The 20848-nt window shown below is 47.6% G+C and overlaps 1 protein-coding gene across 1 annotated transcript; it reads left to right on the forward strand.

Moving 5' to 3' along the window:
- Nucleotides 1-2125: 2125 nt before the first annotated feature.
- Nucleotides 2126-17706, forward strand: MICALL2 (MICAL like 2). The gene is made up of 17 exons (XM_029286450.1): nt 2126-2268; nt 5959-6007; nt 8241-8382; nt 8999-9186; nt 9832-9953; nt 10197-10898; nt 11881-12008; nt 12448-12520; nt 13358-13497; nt 13804-13956; nt 14129-14193; nt 14311-14434; nt 14746-14836; nt 15507-15580; nt 16335-16449; nt 16986-17032; nt 17608-17706. Exons 1-17 carry the CDS (start codon nt 2126-2128, stop codon nt 17685-17687), a joined length of 2436 nt encoding a protein of 811 aa, XP_029142283.1. The 3' UTR covers nt 17688-17706.
- Nucleotides 17707-20848: the final 3142 nt, after the last annotated feature.

A 20848-nucleotide genomic window follows, 5' to 3' on the forward strand; every position in this document is an offset into this window, starting at 1 on the left:
GGCTTAGGTGAAGAAGAGAAGGGGAAACAGGAAACGGAAGTAGAGTCAGGGCTGGTGAGGAGGAAAACTCAAGAATGGATGGTGCCTTGAACCCAGGGCCAGCGCTAGGCTGGAGCGGGCCCTTTAAGGCAGCCCTAAACTTGCCAAGTTGTATTGGTTAAGGCCAGTCCTGAGCTAAAAACTCTTTTTGAGCTTTCCTTCAGGTCTTCTGCCCAGCTCCCGGGCGCACCCTTGATTTCCTCGCTTTATCTAAAGGCCGGCAGATGTCCAAGTGGCTTCCTTCCCTCGGCCACGACCGGCTGCGGAGGACAAAGTCTTCAGCGGCCATCTATTTTCCGTCAGCTGCAGACATCCTATTTATTATCCCTGTTGTAGAGCAACATATGGTAAATCCTTATTACAAGAGATTCCTATAAACGGCGTGGAGGATTAATAATGCATTTATAACACAACTTTGCTTTGGTATGAAGTGATCTATAAACACATAATAAATGTTTTATTGTGTTTTTGCAGCCTGTTATAAATGATGAATGGGCCGGCTCTGGATGGCCCATCAAATATTCATGCCGCATTGTTTGCGCCGGGACTGTTTGGGAATCCATTAATAATCCGATGAATGGGGGTGCTTTACAAGGAAGGAAGGAAGGAAGGAAGGAAGGAAGGAAGGAAGGAAAGGAAAGGAAAGGAAAGGAAAGGAAAGGAAAGGAAAGGAAGAGGAAAGAAAAAAAATAAATTTGGGATGAGGGAGGGAAGGAAAAGAAATAGGGAGGGAAGGAAGGAAAGAAAAGGCAGGAAGGAAGGAAAAAGGGAAGGAAGTAAAAGAAGGAGAGAGGGAGGAAGGAAGGAAAGAAAAAGAAAGGAAAAAAAGAAATTTGGGATGGGGCTCAACAATCCTTCCTAATCCTCACCATAAAGTAAATAGGCTGCCCGGTGACCAGTAATTAGATGGGAGAGAACACGGTGAATTATTTGTAAGGGTGGTTATATATTAATGTATATTATCCATAGCATGCCCATAGAACTATCATGAATATATTATATGGCATGTATTATTAATCCTTTCCACCCAATTTATAGGCAGCAGCGCTTCCGAAGGGAGAGGGGAGAGACCCCTCCTGTCATTTCGCCTGTCACAGCCCAGGCAGAAGGCAGGCCGCTTTTTCAACGATCTTCTGGGCTTTTTCTGACATTTTCTCTGAATTGCAGAAATCTTTTTTTTTCTTTTTTTCTTTTTCTCGTTCCACTGCTGTGGCTTAAAAGTGGCTCTGAGCCGGGAGCAAAGAAACAGACCTGAGATGAAAACGAGGAGAAAAATCCTCTTTTGTTATTCTCCATAGTTTATTATTTATTTATTTATTAAATTTATACGCCACCTGTCAAGCAAGAGACTCCGGGTGGCTGATTTATAGGTTGGGCATATCCCTCTCCCTCCCTTCCTCTCTCTCCATAGTAAGACGTGGACTAAATAAAAATAAATAAATAAAATAAAATAAAATAAAATAACAAACAGCCAATTGCAAAGTTCAGTATATCCAGGCAGGGTAAAGGAACTAATATGCCCGATTTCTGCCATGAAGCTCACGGCAATTCATGACTCGTTTCAGTGGAAAAAAGGGGAAATTTTGCATCCCTGCAGAATGTAAGTGCAAATAATTCTCAACTTAATTCAGCAAACTGTTTGAAGTAACAACGGTACTGGGGGAAAAAAAGTGATTTACGACTTGGTCCTCGCATGTACGACCGTCGCATGCAAGGAACCACCAGCTTATGGCCATTTGGGGACGGGGCCAGCCCTGGGGGGGCCTTCCCCAATCTGGCCCTTCCACCTCTTTGGGCCCCGGGACCTTGCCAAGCTTTTTTTTTTTTTTTGCAAGTTCCTGGAGCTCTTTGGCTCCAGCCAACTGGCCCAAACTGGTTGCCCCGCTCTCTCCCCCCCGCCCTTGGGACCCCACCCGTAGCGACCCTTCCCACAAGCCCCCCCCCGGGCTCCCCCTCTGCCAGCCTGCGGGAGGGAGGCTCGCCTGGCCCTCCTCCAGCAGACGCGGGTCCGGGTCGTGCGAACGCCGCTCGCCTGCCTGCCTGGCTGCGCCCTTCCCCNCCCCCCTCACCCCCCCCGCCCTTCAGGATGTCCCCCATCCAAGCCTTACAGCTCTGGTGCAAGCAGCAGTGCGAAGGCTACAGGGACGTCTCCATCACCAACATGACCACCTCGTTCCGGGACGGCCTGGCCTTTTGCGCCATCCTGCACCGCCACAGGCCGGACCTCATGTGAGTCGTGCTGGGGGTCCCTTCCCTGGAAGGGGAACATGGGGGGGGGGGAAGCGTGGAAAGGGAGGGAGGACCTGCTCATTTTTCCCAGCGGAGGTTGAGGGGAGCTTCCAGCTTCCGAGGCAGTCTACCCCTGGAACCTCAAAAGCCGGAGGTCCTTGGTCTGTGGTGTTCTGTCTTGGCAGGGCCTCTGCCCAGGCTGTTTGGGCATCTCACAGAGGGCGCAGCCTCTGCCCCATCCTGTCCCCTTTGAAATTTGTCTGGTGCAAACTAAGTGGGGGAGCCCCCAGTTTGGGACAAACTTTTGCAGAAAGGGGTGTGTATGTGTTTGTGTGTTTGTTTGTGGTCTGATGCCACAAAGCTGCACCAAAGGAGCATCTTGGTGGGCAAGATGTATTTTGGAAGGACTTTGCATTGGATTTATGTATTTCTCCCATTTTATTGGTGTCCCACCTTCACTAATTTTGAAAAGGATGCATTGAGAAGGTCTGCCCGGACATGTTCCTCAAAGGATTAGCATTTCCAAAACATTTTTGGTGTCTAATTTCTAGCTTTTTCTACATTAAGCACCCCAATTCTGCTTTGTTTTTAAGATGATTTTCCTATGCGGGTTTTTTTTTTGTACACTGTACTTTGATTTTCTTTTTAATCTGTTGGATCGTCTTACGGATTTATCCTTGTGTTGGCTTTGTTTTGTTTTCTGAAACTGCCAAGGATGAAAGGAGATGCTCTAATCTTACAGGACGTACCAAAAGTCAGGTCCCATAAACAGTTTATTACAGTATATAAATTCGACTAAATATTCAAATGGGTTTCTACTTTCTGATAAAACCGCTCCTTATGCATTTGACCTCTGACCTTTGAACATTTCTATTTGCAGTGGCAGCATTTTCTCTGGGGAAACCATAATTAATTAATTAATTAATTAAGCGGACTGGGATTGGCTCATGGGACCTGACCTTACTTCTGACAACAAACAGGCTAATCAGATTATTGCTTGATATTAATATCATCCCTAAATCCATCCAGTCCGGAGTGAACTTTGAGTTTTCCCAGTTAAAACCTAAGTTCAAAATAATAACACTTATTGTCTGCAGATGGAACAGTACTTTTTTTTTCCTAAATAAAAACAACAACAACAACAGTTAAAGTTTAAGAGCTTGCAAGTATTTGTCACTTCATTACACATTCTAAGTTTGTCCCTTTCTCAATAAGAACCAGACAGAAAACTCATTTATTTCCTAATTTTCCCCACCAAATTTCACCAGTCTGATGTCATCCGAGTGTAACCACAGAGTCAAGAGTTTGTGAGCAACAGGCAAACTCCAGCTGTGGCTGGACACATATTTGTCATTTCCTTCCATGTGACTGACCCCAGTGAAGAAACGGCCCTGGGAACAAAGACACAAAGCCACCCTTCTTTTCTCCAGTTGGTCTCTTCTTTAGGAGACCCATAAAGGTTTTTTTTCCCCCCTCCTTTCTTCTTCTCCTTCATACTCATTCTTTTTTATGCAAACAAGAAAAAAAAGAGGAAAAAAGAACCCCCAGACCTAAAACACGAAAACACACGTTGACTGTAGGAAGAGAACATAATATTTATCTGAATGGGGAAATCATTAAACACGGACGCCATAAAATAGCATTTAATCACGGTTGATGTGGTTGAACGCTTCTTATCTAGAACAACCTTTGGCAGACAGAAAGCTGGCCAGCCAGCCACCTAAATGCTGGTTCCTGTTTGGGCAGGGCCTAAATCAAATAAATTAAATTAAATCCTGGACAGAATTCCGGCGGAGTTCTTTTCCCTCCATGTGTTAAGTTTCTGCATGCAGGGATGGATTAGGGTCACCTGGTGGTAAGATAGGCAGAAAACAAACAAACAAAACAAACAAATAAATAAACCAGGATTTTTTTAAAAAAAAAACACTGTTTGACTTGTTTTATAATTTTAGAATTGTAAGCTGCCCAGAGTCTCTTAATTTCATTGGGCAGCTTTAGAAGTTGAATAAATAAATAAATAAAAATGAATTTTCTCCGAGGTTACTTGGTGATTGTTCCTGACTTCAGGAGGGTCTGCAAAGTCAACATGGCCGCTACGACTCTCTGATCCAAGCCCCTCCCACTTTTTATGGGCATCACTGACGCCATCTTGATGGTTTTGGCCTCTCGGCCCTGCCTTGGTAGTCCACCCCGTCCTTACGCTTCTGACCATCACCATCTGCAGATAGTTCTGCCTCGCCTCAACCAAAAATAATCAGAAAGCCCCTGGTTCTTGTTGGTCTTGAAATTAAAAAAAAAAACCATTTATTTCAGAGCAGAAGTTTGCCATGGCACTTGGAAAAGCGGGTTTAAAACAAACAAGGGTTTGTTTTAAAACCAAAACTGGAAATTCCATCTGTCCCCAACTCCTTCTCACACACCTTCCAGTTGTAGCTTCCTGGTTGTTACCCAAGAGTTGTATGTGACTGTTCAAACCTCCTGCAGGCTTTTCCCCGAATTCTGTTGAACTGTTTTCTTCTAACTTCCCAGCCCTTGTTTAATTTTTATTTGCCTGAATGCTGTTGCAGGGGAGGGGGGAGAAAAGACCTACATTGCCCAATTCTCTGAAGCAGGATCTTTTTTCTTTCTTCTATTGACCCAAAGAGATTCTAATGCCACAGGTTCAAGGTGGTTTCAATAGCTCGATTCACGTTAGAGAGAATGCTAGCCAGTTCAGTTTCTCCCTGCACGATGGGATTTGGGATACTGGCAAAAGCACCCCTTTGAGGCAGCTGTGAATATGGGTACAATTGTCTTCCAAACCCTGATTTTTTATTTTTATTTTGTAGATGGATGAGATTTCCCAGAAGGTAGATCTGGTTCTTAGAAACTTGCATCAGGCATGTGGAATTGTTAATTAGAAGTTGACACTGGATCCCTTTTCCTGAACTAGCCGTGTAAGGGCAGGTAGATTCCTGCAGGATGAGATAGCTGAACTTGGTCACGACTATTACAGGAGAGATTTTCAGGTGTTTACGAGGATTGGAGGACTGTGTCTAAACTTCAAAAAACGTTCAGACTTAGAGAATATAGAATAACAAAGTTGGAAGGGATCTTGGAGGTCTTCTAGTCCAGCCCACTGCTCAAGCGGCGTCTGTCCAATCTCTTCTTAAAAGCCTCCAGTGATGGAGCACCCACAACTTCTAGAGGCAGGTTGTTCCACTGGTTTATTGTCCTCACTGACAGGAAATTTCTCCTTAGTTCTAGGTTGCTTCTCTCCTTGATCAGTTTCCATCCGTTGCTTCTTGTTCTGCCTTCTGGTGCTTTAGAGAATAGATTGACCCCCCCTCTTCTTTGTGGCAGCCCCTCAAATATTGGAAGATTGCTATCATGTCCCCCCTCGTCCTTCTCTCTGTTAGAGACATAGCCTGTTCCTGCAACAGTTCATCCTATGTTTTATCCTCCAGTCCCCTAATCATCTTTGTTGACCGAGACTGTCTTCCATCATCATAAGGAATGCAAATTCCAGGAAGGAAGATTTGTGTAGAATGTTAGGACAAACATCTTAACGTTGAGAATATGTTGCATGCTCTGATGGGGAAAAAACTGGCTAGAGGGAGAGTTTGGCCTGGCAGGCAACATGGTGGGGCAAGGAATCCTGGCCTGTTGTTACTTGTTTCTCTATAACTTTTGCTTTTCTTTCTGTTTCAGAGACTTCACTTCCCTGAGCAAGGAAAACGTCTTCGAGAACAACGCATTGGTAGGGTGGTTTTTCTCTCCCCTTCGCTTCCTCGTCATTTCCCTCCAGGCTGTTTTTCTTCCCCTTTCTTTCTCCTGAGCACCTTGACCTCAGGTAGATTTGATCAGAACAAACAGATCATAAAACAAATACTCGACCCCATTAACTTTCCTTTAGAAAAATATATATATATATTAGCAGTTTGCATTTCTTGCGTAGGATTACTCAATTTTTTCCCCTGGGCTTTTTCTGTTTGTTTGCAGCGTTCTTGAACTGTGTTGGCAGAGCAGTTGGGGCCCTTGAGACGCTCCGAACGTGGATGGGCTTCAGGTTGAGGGTGTGGAGGAACCCCAAAGTCTGGCAGAAAGAGATCAAACCTTAAAAATAAGGGGGAGGAAAAGGTGGATTAATCTTGTAAGTGAACTCAGTCGCGTTCAGTTCAAGGCAGAGGCTGGAAAAACCAGTTTGGCCAGATTACCAGCGCCCTCAATTTGAATGGGGGGGAAAGTTGGCTGAGGATGAGGACCGATCAGTCAATGTCTGGACCGCCCAAAGGCACCAAGAGCAGTCGCCCTCCTGAACCCCCGTTTGGCAACAAGCCTGGCTTGATCTGATTTGTTATTTATCTGGATTGGACTGAGTGGATGTGGAATGATAGCTGGGGATTACCTAACGGTAGCTTAGTCTTGGTTTGTGCACCAGGCATATCGTTGTTCTGCAGGCCAGGTTTGCTCCATCCAGGTGGCCCACAAGCCCACAGTGATAGGTAAATAAATACATAAATGTAATTTGGGGTGAAGGTTGTAAAACCTGGCAGTATGAATACAGAAACAGATTTATGGAAGTTGAATTCTTGAATGCAGGTTTTGCAGAGTCTTGATGCATCCATCCATCCATCCATCCATCCATCCATCCATCCATCCATCCATCCATCCATCCATCCATCCATCCATCCATCTATCTATCTATCTATCTATCTATCTATCTATCTATCTATCTATCTATCTATCTATCTATCTATCTCTATTTTCATCTCTCTATCCATCTCGATCTATCTCTTCTCTCAGTCTCTGTCTCAGTCTCTCCATTCCCCTCTGCCTCATTTCCATCATCTTCCTTTCTTCTCCCATCTCCATCTCCTCCTCCATGTTTCTGTTTCCCCCTCTTTCTCCACCTCTCCACTTCCATCTTCTCCACCTCTCCACCTCTCTGTTTCAGTCTCCATCATCTCTCCCTCTCCATCCTCTCCTGCTCTTCTCCTGAGGATAGCAGGCCAGCCTTAGTCATTCTCCTCCCTTTATTTCCCTCCTCCCTGCAACCCTGCGAAGCCGATCCGATTTCCGGTGATCCAGGGGATCCTCCCTGAGAAATCAGAGATCAGATTTAGATGCACATCGTTTCACCCCTTCGCCTCTTGCCAGTCCCAATCTGGCTGCCTGCTGAAAGAGGTTCCCCCTCTAGAAACCAGATCCTCCTCCATCCCCCTTCCTTACTCTGTTTTTTGGAAACCGGAGATCCTTGGATGTGGAGTGCCTGGGAAAGCCAATTGTTGTCAGGAAGAAAAGTCTCCCAGATGTTTGTGAGAAGGAAGCAGGCTTGGACCACCCATCGTCTCCGCACCGGGTCCAACAATCTGAGCGTGGGTTGAGGGCCGGAGGAATGGAATGTCCTGGTGAAGTTGCTGGGCCTCCACGTTGAGTTTCTGTGGCCTGGCTGGTCTTCAACTCCTGGAGCCAGACTTGGAGATGAGATTCTTTTTCAACCACACCAAAGAGCCTTTTTTATGAGGACTAGGAGACTTGGCAGCCTCTCCTCTCTATCGCTGGATTCCATTTGCACGTGCCGGCTTCTCTTTCGCTCCCAGTAGGGAGGCTTCCTCCCGTTTGGTGGAACGGCGCCTTAACCCTGCGGTGAAAATTCTCCTTCACACCAGGGTTGACTTCTGGGGTCTCCCAGGCCACATCAGTCCACTGTTCATGGCAAAAGTCTGTGATCTTGATAGAAAGTGTATAGTTGGTGGAAAACAAGTTGCAAAACACTTTCTTTGTTTCTTGACCCCGCCAAGGGGATGAGGATGGATTTTCTGGCAGGGAGTTGTTCCGAGGTCACGGTTTCCCTTAGGAGACCAGGATTCAGGACCTGAACTCGTCACAGATTTGGCTGTCCTGCAAAATCCTTTGGCCATGGATCTCCTCTTGCTCGGCTTGGTTAAAGAGAAGGACATCAACTCCACTTCTCTCTTCGCATCTCACAGGCTTTCCGGGTGGCTGAGAAGGAGCTGGGCATCCCGGCTTTGCTGGACGCTGAAGATATGGTGGCCCTTAAAGTGCCCGACCGGCTGAGCATCCTCACTTACGTCTCCCAATATTACAATTACTTCCACGGCAAGTCGCCCAGTGAGTATCTCTCTCTTTCTCGCTCGCTCCCTCCTTCCGAGTGTTGGGCTGAGGTGAAGTCCTGTCCACGCTGTGATGGCTCCTATGAAGCCTCTGAAGACTTTTAGAGGAGGGGAAGGATTAAAGAACAACAACACACCCTGCCCCACACAAGATGTAACCCCATGGACAGGATAGCTAGAAATGGAGCTTCCATGGGTAGAGGCAGTGTGATAGCCAAGGACTAGAGGCCAGCAAAACTGGAGTAGTAATTGCTGAGACAGTTGGAGGGGAAGGGAAGGGAAAGGAAAGGAAAGGAAAGGAAAGGGAAGGAAGGGAAGGGAAGGGAAGGGAGGGGAGGGGAGGGGAGGGGAGGGGAGGGAGGAAGAAAGGAAACAGGGAGGGAAGGAGGGAAGAGAGGAAGGAAGAAATGCCTCTTTAAATTGGGAAACGAAATATTGATAAAAAAACCAGACAGTTATCTCAGTAAGCAATCATCAGCCTTAATAATATAAAGCAGGTAAATCAGATTGCATTTGGTGCCAGTTTTGTGGACTAACATATCCAGTCGTGCCCTTTTATGTGTCTTTTGTACGATGAGAGCCTTGGCAGCTCAATTCTCTTTTCTTTTCTGCAGTTGGAGGGATGGCTGGAATCAAGCGCCCGGCTTCCCAACCCAGTGAGCAGCCGACGGAGAAAAGAGGGGTTCCTGAACCGAGGGCCCCGAGTTCAACGCAACCAGCAAGGCCGCCCTTTCTTGAACCCAAAGCAGAACCAGCTGTGGTGGGGCGGAGGCTGGCGATGGACTCCCCTCAGGCAGTTGAAGTACGAAACACCACCCCTTTTGTCCTGGAGGCTGACTCTCTCTCTCTGTGTTTATGACAGCAGGGTATTTCAGAACAGAACCTCCATGGATCAGCAGAGTGTATCTTAGAATAATGGCGGCTAAGGGAGGAGGACTCTAATCCTCTCAATCGGTGCTTCTCACCCTTTTTGAATCCATAACACAATATTTAAATAGACCAGTGGCTTGGTTGGCACACCAGAGGATTATTAATCACATATAAGTCATTGTTGACTTACGGCCAAAGTAGGGACTGGAATTTCCATTGTACGTCGTCGCCGTGGTAAGTCAAGTCACCATGTGACTGAACCCGATTCCACAACTGTTTTTACAATGGTTGTAAAGCGAGTTCCCCTTGGCCGTTAAACGAATCGCGCCATCGTTAAATGAATCCACTTTCTCCCAATGGGCGTTTTTTTACCGGGAATTGGCCCAAAAAAGTTGCAAATTGTGCTGGTCTGATTGCAGGATGAAGCCACCGGTCGTGAATGCGAGGCTAAGCTAATGGGAACAGAGAATGGAGGGTGCCCTGCAAAACAGGGGAGGGGGCTAGAAGGGTCTTGGGCTTGATGGAGGAGCGGGGGGCTCCTTTTGAATCCCCTTGTGCCTGTGTCCTCTCCCTCCAGAGACGGGTCTTAGTCGAGAAGAACAATGCACAACCCAGCAACTGTGCCATCTGCGGAACTCATGTCCACTTGGTCCAGCGCCTCCTGATGGACGGGAAACTGTATCACAGGAATTGCTTTAGGTATGGGCCTCTGGAGGAGTCGACCGGGGGCTGGCCTTGCCCCCTAGGCCGTGCTTCAGGGGTCTGGCTCGGGGAGGGGTAAGGATGCTGCAAGGATTGGGTTGTCTGTAAAGTCCACTCTGGCCCAGTCTTTCTCCGCCTTACCCGCTTTAAGACGGGCGGACTTCAACTCCCAGAATTCCCAGCCAGCCAATCTGATCCCCCTCTTAGATGGTCACATTTGGTCCAAACTTTTGCTTCCAGGTGCAAAAAATGTTCCAGCACTTTACAAAGAGGAAACTACCAAGCTGGGCTTAGCCCGGGCACCTTCGTTTGTAACCGACACGCAGGGGCTGCACCTGCCCAGGTTCCTTCTGCCCCGGAGAGCAGGGCGGAGAAGAAGACCACCACCACTTCCAAGACCCCCTCAGGGAACTCTGGGAAGGGGCTGGAACCGCCGCAGGCAGCATCCCCAGTGCCCAAACCACGTAGGGTCTTCCAAAACCACGTGACCCCCCAACCAGCAGCCGCTCAGCCACCACCCAATTCCTGGAGTCCTAAAACCGGCAGGGTCTCCACAAGCCCGAGTCTGTCTTGCGCGCACCCTCCTGCCCCAAGCGCGGATCCCCCCGTGGCTTCCTCTTCGACGGAGGTGCGCTCCAGGATCCAGCAGGCTCGGGAGAAATTCTTCCAGGCTGATCCAGCCTCTTCTGGCTTCCCTGCGCGAAAACCTGAACCGGCGAGAAATCACAGCAGCTCTCCTGTCCAGCCTACCCAGGTCCCTGAGAAAACACCCCCCTCTCGAACTCAGCTCCCTGTCAGCATCAGCATCAACAGCACCAGTGACAGCAAGAAAGACGAAGCACGGAGCATCCTTCAGCGCTTCTTACCGGGACCGCAGCCCTCGGCCAGCCAGCCGGGAGGGGTTAGCAGCGCTGCGATGCCCCGATCTTTGGCTTACAACAGGTGAGCCTTCGGTGTTCCACTGGCATTTACTTACTTGTATTCTGGCTTTTTATTATTCTTACAAATAACTCCAGGTGGCAAAAAATTCCTCCTATTTTTCCCACCACAACCCTGTGAGGTAGGTTGTGCTGAGAGAATAATTGACCCAACGTCACCCAGTTGGCTTTCATGGCTAAGGCGGGACTAGAACTCACCATCTCTTGGTGATTGACTCAAAATCACCCAGCCGGCTTTCACAGTTAAGGCAGGACTAGAACTCATTGCCTTCTAGTGATCAGCTCAAAGTCCTCTAGGCAGCTTTCCTGGCTAAGGCTAGAATTAGACTAGACTAGAACTCACCGTCTCCCGGTGATTGACTCAGTCACCCATCCAGCTTTCACAGTTAAGGTGGGACTAGAATTCACCGTCTCCTGGTGATTGGCCCAAAGTCACCCAGTTGGCTTTCATGGCTAAGGCTAGAACTAGACTAGACTAGAACTCGCCGTCTCCTGGCCCAAAGTCACAGATGACTTTCGTGGCTAAAGCAGGACTAGAACTCACCATCTCCTGCTTTTTAGTTTGGTGCCTTCAGCACCGGACCAAACTGGGTTTCCTTAAATTGCAGATTTGAGTTTGCAAAGAGGGGTGTTTGCGTGGTAGGGTGAGCCGACACACCCCGGAATGGACAAAAGTGCAACTTTACCTCTTACAAATTGGTTTGGTAGGGAATCTGTGGATTATGATTTTATTTCTTTATTAAATGTATATGCTGGAAGAGGGCGGTTTCGGAACTCGGTTCCCATGCTTCCAAGACGGCCAGGTTCTGTGTCTTCTTAACTCAGCCAAGAAGCTAGTAACCATCTTTTCTTTCCAGCAACCCATCTTCTCCTGCCCTCTCCAGTTCGCGGGGTTTGCAACCCCAGAATCCCCCAGCTAGCAAAGCCTTTAACAAGCCAGCTTTCGCAGACGCTCAAAGAGGGGCAGAAACACCCCATTGGGTCAGGAATCTCCCCAAGGATCCTAGCCACAAAGTGGAGGTTGGAGCTGAGCCCCAGAGCAAAGTCAAGGATGGGTCCATTGGCACATCGGCCCACACTGGACGTAAATTGGACACCAAGGTGGTGGTTAAAGGTAGGAAGCAGCCATCCAGGTGCCTGTGATGAGTTGGGTGTCACATCCTGACTTGAATCCCCGATCAAAGAGAGTCAATTGAATGGTCTCAATCCTAGTTAATGTTTAAACCGGGGATTCTCAATCTGGGCAACGTTAAGATGGGTGGGCTTCAACTCCCAGAATTCCCCAGCCAGCCATGGGATGGGATGGATAGAGGCAGCCGAGAAATCCAATTCTACCCTTTTTTAAAAAAAAATAATAATAATCAACAAATCTCAAAGACTTTGGTTCTATAAGCTGCACACTTACAAGCACAATTTTGCAGAATCGGCATGTTTGCACACCCACTCCGTAATTCACTCACTCCACATGATGGTTGGGATTTGGGAGGAGGAGGAGGATGCAAACCTTGAATGCTGGTTTATGCTTCACCCTCCTTTGCGTGTTTCTCATTCAGTGAAAAATGCCAGTGGGGCAGAAGAGAAATCGGAGAATCCAGAAGACTGGAGAGCGAAGCTGAAGCCAGTCAAGTGAGTGCTAAAAAGAAGGAAAGCAAAATCTAAGGGGTAGAATAGAACTGGAAGGGACCTTGGAGGTCTTGTAGTCCAACCCTCTGCTCAAGCAGGAGACCCTAGACCAGGGGTGTCAAACTGCCAACCCGCAGGCCAGACGCGTCACCCGGAAGCCGCGGGCGCCACCCCATTGCCGGCAATGGCAAAACAGTCCTGATAACGTTGCGCGACGTCACGTGACGCCGCGAGTTTGACATGTCTGCCCTAGACCATTTCAGACAGGTGACTGTCCAATTTCTTCTTAAAAACCTCCAGTGATGGAACATCCACAACTTCTGGTAGCAAGCAGTTCCACTGGTTAATTGTCCTCACTGTTAGGAAGTTTCTCCTTAATTCCTGGTTGCTTCTCTCCTTGATTGGTTTCCATCCGTTGTTTTTTTGTCCTGCCTTCTGGTGCTTTGGAAAACAAGTTGACCCCCCCTCCTCTTTGTGGCAGCCCCTCAAATACTGGAAGTCTGCTGTCATGTCCCCCCTAAATCCGTCTTTTCTCTAGACTGGCCATTCCCAAATCCTGCAACCGTTCTTCGTATGTGTTTTAGTCTCCAGGCCTTTAATCATCTTAGTTGCTCTTCTTTGCACTTTTTCCAAAGTCTCAACATCTTTTTTGCAACGTGGTGACCAAAATTGGATGCAGTTATTCCAGATGTGACCTTACTAAGGATTTATAAAGCGGTTCTAATGCTACATGTGATTTGATTTGCAGAGTCCAGTATGGGACTGCCAAATTCTGCCTTCCTTGGCCCAAAATGTTGGTTAGGGCCTGTCCGTGCTAACGGCCTCTCTCCTTTTCTGCAGACCCCCCCATCAGGATGCAGCCAAGCCGGCTCCAAAACCTGCCGATGTTCACAAAGTGTTGATCAACATAGAGGTGAAACCAGGACAAAACGACAAAAAGCCGCCTCTTTTGGTCATCTCCCCGGCAGCTCCTAACTCTGGTATGACTAACTGTGCTTTGACAGGATCTGGGTAATTCCCATAGGAACACTGGCAGTTTTTTCCCCTTTGGGCTTTCGAAGCCTTTCAAGCAAGACGCTAGTCCTCATGAAGGGGAGAGAACTCCCGATTGCTCAGTTTTCTCTATTTCGGCTTGCCTGATTGGGCCCGATCTGTGGTAACATTATCCTCTCCTGGGCACATCCTCCTTGAGAAGGATCTCGCCCATCGGGATGGCTGAAAGCTGAATCTGAACTCAAGTCCATGCTCATAAATTGAGTTTTCTCTCCTTTTTGTTTCCATCATAGCACCGCTGGCTGTCCAGCTCCCGAAGAAGAAGCTGTTGGTGCCACAGCTGGATACCTCCATCAGCTGGCAGAAAGAGAAGCTGCCGTGGGAATCTCAGCCAGCCACTGCCAAAGCAGAGAAATGGAGTCCCTCGAAAACAGTGGTTGTGGCCGGTCAGTTTCTCTCATCGTTTCCATTAGACTCTTGAGTATCTGACACTGCTGAACTACCGTTCTCATCAGCCCCAGCTAGGAGGGCCATTGCTGAGGGACGCTGGGAATTGTAGTTCAGCAACTTCTGGAAGGCCGTCGGACAGCAACTGAATCTTTCCCTCTTCATTTTCAGCCCAGCCGCCCTCCCTAGAAACCTTCTGGAAGCATCCGGGTGATCAAGCCGTCTCTCCCACCAAGGTAGGCTATGGATTCAAGCTGAGCTGCCGGCCTACCTTGCAGGATTGTCGGGATGCCAAACTGCCCTGAGCCTCAGGGTGGTGAATCGGATGCCTTTAACTCTTTGATGCCTTTCAGCTCCACCCGGATTACGTCCCCGAGGAAGAGATCCGGAAAGAAATCCGGCAGATCGAAAGAGATCTGGACAAGCTGGAGCAGAAGGGGATCACCTTGGAGAAACAGCTGCGGGCTTGCGAGGGAGGTGAGGGGGTCCTTGCCAAACTGACAACACCCCAAAGATGGTGCTTTCTGGTCTTCTTTTGAAAAAAAAAGGTTTGCCCAAGGTCCAGGTTTCTAGTCCTTATGGAGACCCGGAAGGCTAGAATACGTGGCTTCTTTTTTCTTCTTTAATAACGAACAAGATTAAGGGAAGTTTTCCAAGTTAGGCGATTTTTCTTCTGCAGAGGTGGGTGCTGGGTTATTTTCCCACCTGGCCTACCTTACAGGGTCTGTCTGAGGTCCTTTGCGGCGGATGGTGCCTCATTTGACCTCTTTCTCGGATCTTGTACACAGACGATTCCGAAGACGCCCTGATGGTGGAATGGTTCAAACTGATCCACGAGAAGCAGCTCTTGCTGAGACGGGAATCCGAGTTGATGCACAAGTGAGTGGAACTGGATGGGGCAAGCAAAATGGCCGGTTCAGGGCATCTGGGCAGCCAGTTGCCGACTAGGGTAGAATTTGGGCTTCCTTTTTAAACCCAACAGGTCGTTACAGGTAGTTCTCCTTTGGTGACTTTCTTGTTTATTGACCGTTTGCAGTCCTCATTTAGCGACTCTTAATTATCGACCGTTTGCAGTTACGACAGTGAAAAAAAGTAGCTTTACGAGCAGTCCTCTCATTTATGACTTTTGCAGACCTGTAAAGCAACGGAAAGCCGAAGTCATAAGTAGACTTGTGGTTTTGCTTAGCAGCCATTTCGCTTAACGACCAAGTTGCCTATCCCTTGTGGCCACTAAGCAAGCATGTGTTTCTTTTCCTTCACGGCCCCTATTCTTTGATAGAAAGTTGTTTGAAACAGGAAGGTTTTCCTTCCTTTCCCCCCAATTTTAAAAAATATTTTCTTATTTCTTATCTTTTCTGCTGCCCTGTATTTTTCTTCCCTTTTTTGAAATTATTTTTATTGTATGGTAAAATTCTACTCAAAATAATAATAATAAGAAGAAAAAGATGTCGTAGAATCCTTCCAGCAATCAGTTCAGGAGGGCTCCAAAACTTTGGACCTGCCCCACGTGCGAATCTGGATCCCTTAAAGTAACGCTTCTCTCCTGCAGGATAAACCAGCAGAAACTGGAAGTAAAGCAGTGGGACATTGAGACCGAACTTCGGAGTCTCATCAGCAAAGCTGGTGAGTCTCCCAGCCATCCTTTTCTTGGCATGCTTCATGGTTATGATTCCTCCAGTTGGGAAGAACTTCCATTTTTTTCTCTCCACCTTTTCCAACCTATTTTACAACACAGCAAATGTGCCAGGAAGCTCAGTGAAGAACAAGGAAAGAGAAACAGATATACAGATCCCATCCCAGTTTAAGCCCATTATCTTGAAGGTAAAATAGAGGCCCCACAAGGAAAGCAAGCTTGCCTTCCACCGAGTCTGATGCCGATTCCCTTTTGTGGTGAAGAAAGAAAGAAAGGAAGGAAGGAAGGAAGGAAGGAAGGAAGGAAGGAAGGAAGGAAGGAAGAAAGAAAGAAAGAAAGAAAGAAAGAAAGAAAGAAAGAAAGAAAGAAAGAAAGAAAGAAAGAAAGAGAAAGAAAGAAAGAAAGAAAGAAAAATGTATGAGAAGAAGGAAGGAAGAGAGGAAGAGGAAGGAAGGAAGGAAGGAAGGAAGGAAGGAAGGAATTATTGGCAGGTGTTCTTAGGCAAAAAGTTGAACTTTTTGATCCAACAAGTTGACCCAACCTGGCCTTTTCCTTAGCAGGACCCCCTTTTCCAGAACTTCAGAACTTCTTCTGTCCTCCTTTCTCTTAACCGTTCCTGAATCTTCCCTCCAAGGTCATCCACGGTTGTCTTAACACAACACAACCCTTGGGAGAGCCTTCCGTTGTTTTGTGTTGTGATTTATTTCTTTAACATATAACTCTGGTCCTTCCCCTGCCGCCCAGATAACTTGAAGACCGCGAAGGAGAAGGCTCGGGAGAAGGAACTTCTCGACTCGTACTTGGACACGGTCAACAATCGGAACAAAATCGTCGAAGACCTGGATGAGGACAGACTCAGGTACGAAGGGGTGGAGGAAGGCGGGGGGACTGGAGGGACAGCCCTTGCCCAGCCCTCGGTTTCCCAGCAAGGTAGGCTGGGGAATTCTGGGATTTGAAGTCCACACGTCTTTCAACCTGCCAAGGTTGGGGAACTTGGCTGAAAGACGCTATCGCTTGCCCTGCCGCTTGCAATTTTCCCGTTTCCTTCAGAAGTAGTTACCTCGAAAAAGGACCTTAGGCCTTTCAAAGGGGGGGGGTCAAGAGCCCTCCTGAGAAACCTGAGCAGCTCCTTTTTGCCAAACGAGGTTCACAGGTCTGGCTTTTTGGCAAGTGTCTTGGAGTAATTAGGGATGATTGTCGGTACTTTCTGGCTGCAGTTGCGTTGCTAATTGTGAAGGTGGGCTCACTGGGCCGAGGCCGCAGACACCGTACCAGGAAGCTATTTGTGCATCTGGCAGGGGCGGGGCTCTCCTTTCTCCCGAAGCTTTTAGTTCAACATCTGGAGTGCTCGTCCTGTTCCAGGTGTTGGACTAGCTGCTGTGCTTCCTTCCGTAGGGAGCTGGAAGAAGATGAGATGTTCGTTGACATGATCAAGAAGTTTGGTGAGTCTCAACCCTACAAGGTAGATCACACTAAGCCAGGGATGGCGAACCTTTTAGAGACCCAGTGCCCAAACTGCAACCTAAGACCCACTTATTTATCACTGGGTGCCGGGTGGGCATTGCTGCGGTGGTCATGGCAGAGTGGGTGAGTGGGGCCAGGACGGCAGGGGCCAGTCCCTCGCCATCTCCGGGGCATGGCACACGTGCCCACAGAAAGGGCTCTGAGTGCCGCCTCTGGCACGCGTGCCATAGGTTCGCCACCACTGCACTAAGCCATTTGGGTCAAGGCTACTTTTTGCGTAATGCTACCGTCGTAACTTTTTTCACGGCTGCTGCAACTTTGAACAGTCACTAATGGAACGGTTAAGTCCAGAACTGGGCGCTCCATCACTGGAGATTTTCAAGAAGAGACTAGACATCCACCTGTCTGAGACGGTATAGGTTCTCCTGCTTGAGCAGGGGGCTGGACTAGAAGACCTCCGAGGTCCCTTCCAGCTTCTATTCTATTCTACCTTTAGCAGCAGCCCTCATGTAATGACTGATCGATGGTTTAAGGAGGCGTTTCTTCCCCGCAGGTGTGTCTCGCAGCCCCCAGGACAATGAAAAAAGGAAAAACAAATTTGGCTCTTTCGGAATATGGAAAACCAAGAACTGAATCCAGGGGGGGATGCAACCTAAGGAGCTGCATCACCTGAAACGACGGATCTATTTGCTGTTCAGATAACTTTGTTTCCAAGGAGGAGAAGGGGTTTAGCTGCTCCACGAAGAGGTGTGTGTGTGTGTGTGGAGGGGGAATTGAAGCAGAAGCAGATCTCCCAGGAAATCTAGCCGTGCTTGGATAGTGGGGAGCAAAGCCCTGGGGTGAAATATAGGCTCTGAATGCAGCCACTCCTCTGCCTTTTGGAATTTGCCAAAAATCCAAGTGCAGTTTGAGCATCTTCAAACAAAGCTTTGAAGCAAAGACCTCGCACGGATTCTTTTTTTTTCCCCCATCTGCAGGAGAATTTGGCACATATGGCTGCCCCCCCATTTTTTATCCCCCTGTCTGGACTGTACCATTTCATTTTGCCCAGAAGAGAAAAACTTCCCTTCCTACTATAAATAAATCTCTTTCCATTGCTCTCCTTCCAAGGATTTGGGTGCCATCCCTGGGAGAAATCACCTTCTGGACACTAGGTGGCGCTGTAGCTCTCAGCAGGCCTGTTTGCCAGCGACTTCTGGGGGGGGGGGAGAAATTCTCAGGAATTTTCATTCAAAAATCATCACCACAATCGCCACGTGTGCGTCTATTTCCATGATTTGGAGAATCCCAGCCACCAGATTTACGCCAGAATCTGGCCTGCGGGATGATCCCAATGGACTGGTGTTTTTTTTTTTTTTTTTTTTACTTTTGTACATTATAATAAATCTAGAATGTTTTACGACTGACAATTTGCAAACTTCGAGGGAAGGGGTGGTGGATGTCAGTGCCTTTTCTAAAATCTAGATGTCATCTCCTGGGTGGCCCAGAAGCTCGAGGCAGAAACAGTTTGGAAGCTAAGAAGAAGAAGGAAGAGGAGGAGCAGGAGGAAATAGATTTCTTATAACCAGGAGCATTTTTTCATTAAAATGGTAACTTATTCAGATGTTTGAGGGGTCGGCGCCCCGGTTGCTAAGGATAGGAGAGAAATACTTGAAATAACTTGCCAGACAATTGACTCAGAAAGTTGCAGCTGAAGTCCAGGTAGATCACAACCTCTTTTTAAACCAGTCTTGGTGGACTTAGCTGGGAGAAAACACCGTATAGGATGCAGTTGGAGATAACTCTGGATAACTAGAGTGAAATTCTGCTTTGGATAGGAGAAAAACATCTCCTTTTAGGACTCTTGACCCCCAGGAGAATCACAGAAGCCTAATGAGATGGAGGTGGACCAGCAGAGAGGTGGACTTGACCTGGAAACCATGGAGACATCAGACTGGAAACTGGTATATTTATCCAGAAGTTGGTGCACGACCTGAAACAGACACGGGTCATGAGCAAACCAAATCAGGCATTTGGGGCAGAAGATCCAGAGAACCTGATGATGGTGAGGAGCAGGCATGAAGATTAGGGCTTCTGTACAACCTGGCCTTCAAAGATTGCTCCCTTTGAGTCAACTGACAGGGCTTGGGTGGGCCAGAAGGATGGAAAATCTAGCTCCAGGTTCTTGGAATGATGGACCTAGACCATGAGGGAAGCACCCAATGCAGGAGTTCAGGAGACTTCCTTAAGGGACAGATGCTTCACGGAACTGGCCAACTGAGGACCAAGCCCAACGAAGTCCATGAAGCCTCAGACTTTGACCCAACCTCTTTCAACTTTCACATCTTTGCAAGGTGACTGCATGACCCAAGCCCCTTGCCCATTATTCTGAGGATTTTGGAGTTGGTGAGAGAGGCCGGTGGACTTTTCCAGGATCTGGAGTCTGCTAAGGACCGTTTTTAGCCAAAAAATAAAAAAAAATGGAGAAGGAACGCTTGGCAGGCGAGAAGCAGCAGATGCTTCCTCCCTGCCTTTCGTTCTTGCCCTTCTTTTGTTTGTGTTCGTTTTATGTGTGCGAGTGTGTCATTTCAATTTAAGCAATGCTCTTTTTCCTCCGCAACATAAAACATTTAGCAATGAATTGATTACGATTCCATTTGATTGCCGGCAGTTAGAATGAGCAGCAAGCGAGCAGAGAACACAGGAATGACAGACGGCGGAGGGAAAATGTCGGTTTCCAGGCACCCTCACAACAACACAAAAATCTTGGGTTTCTATCTCGTCAAATGTGGCTCAGTGGCAGGATTACCACATCCTGGCAGTGTAGGTTTTTTTGTTTTTGTTTGTTTGTTTAAGTGGGAATATTCCAGACGCAAAATTTTCAGGACAGTAAACATCAGTGGAGGCTCCCAGGTCAAACTGGACGGATAAAATTATAAATTCACCACCATCATTTTTTTAAAATCTTTTTTTTGAAAAGAAAGTCCTTTCCATTCTGTTGATGGAAGAATTTGGGAAAGGCTTTCAGTTGCACGTAGGAGGGTGCATGTAGATATTTGGGTCTGGGCCTGAATTTAGCTGCTGTGTCCAAGTGTAATAAGTCCAATTGTTCCCGGCATGGAGCAGATCGTGGATCTTTTGTGGTGCTTTAAAAGGAGCAATCTGGTTCAGAAGATCTTTTGCAACTCCTATTTGCTCCATACCTACTGTTGCCCCAAACACTAAACTTCTCCTCCTTCAGTTGACGGATTGGGCCATTTTGCAAAGTCTCCACTTATCTTGAGCTGCTGGATATAGGCTGCATAGTCCAGAAGGCAGCAAAGTTATCTGGATGTACCCCCTACATCCAGACCAATAATTTATCTCCTTCCTGGGATCAAGGCTGGTGAAGCTTCTTCGTTCATGGTTATCCCCATCTCCTCACTGATGTTGACTTGAGTGTCTTCAGAAATAATCCCCCTATAGAATAGGATCCCCAAACTGATGGGATAGCAGATGTTGTTGGGTTAGATAACCCAGTCAATGCCTTTCAGACCTGGCCAAAAACAGTCAGAAGGATCTTGATAGCTTATCTGTGGATAGAGTTGAGGAGAACGGTGATGCGTCCTGGCTCAGATACATCTAGCAGAAGAACGGATGACGTGAGCAGAGCTGGAGAAGCAACGCTTCAAAGGCCAGCCCTGTCCTAGGTATGTGGTCAAGATGAAAGCTCTCAATGTCGATCTTCTGCAGAAGAACACGGAGACTTTTCCCGGAGTTGGCANTCTGGAGAACAGACAATGGAGGGCCAGTTTTGGCTTGTGCGCCTCACTTCT

This window comes from Protobothrops mucrosquamatus, unplaced genomic scaffold (assembly GCF_001527695.2).
Source record: "Protobothrops mucrosquamatus isolate PMUCROS unplaced genomic scaffold, P.Mucros_1.0 scaffold3705, whole genome shotgun sequence".
Taxonomy (NCBI): Eukaryota; Metazoa; Chordata; class Lepidosauria; order Squamata; family Viperidae; genus Protobothrops; species Protobothrops mucrosquamatus.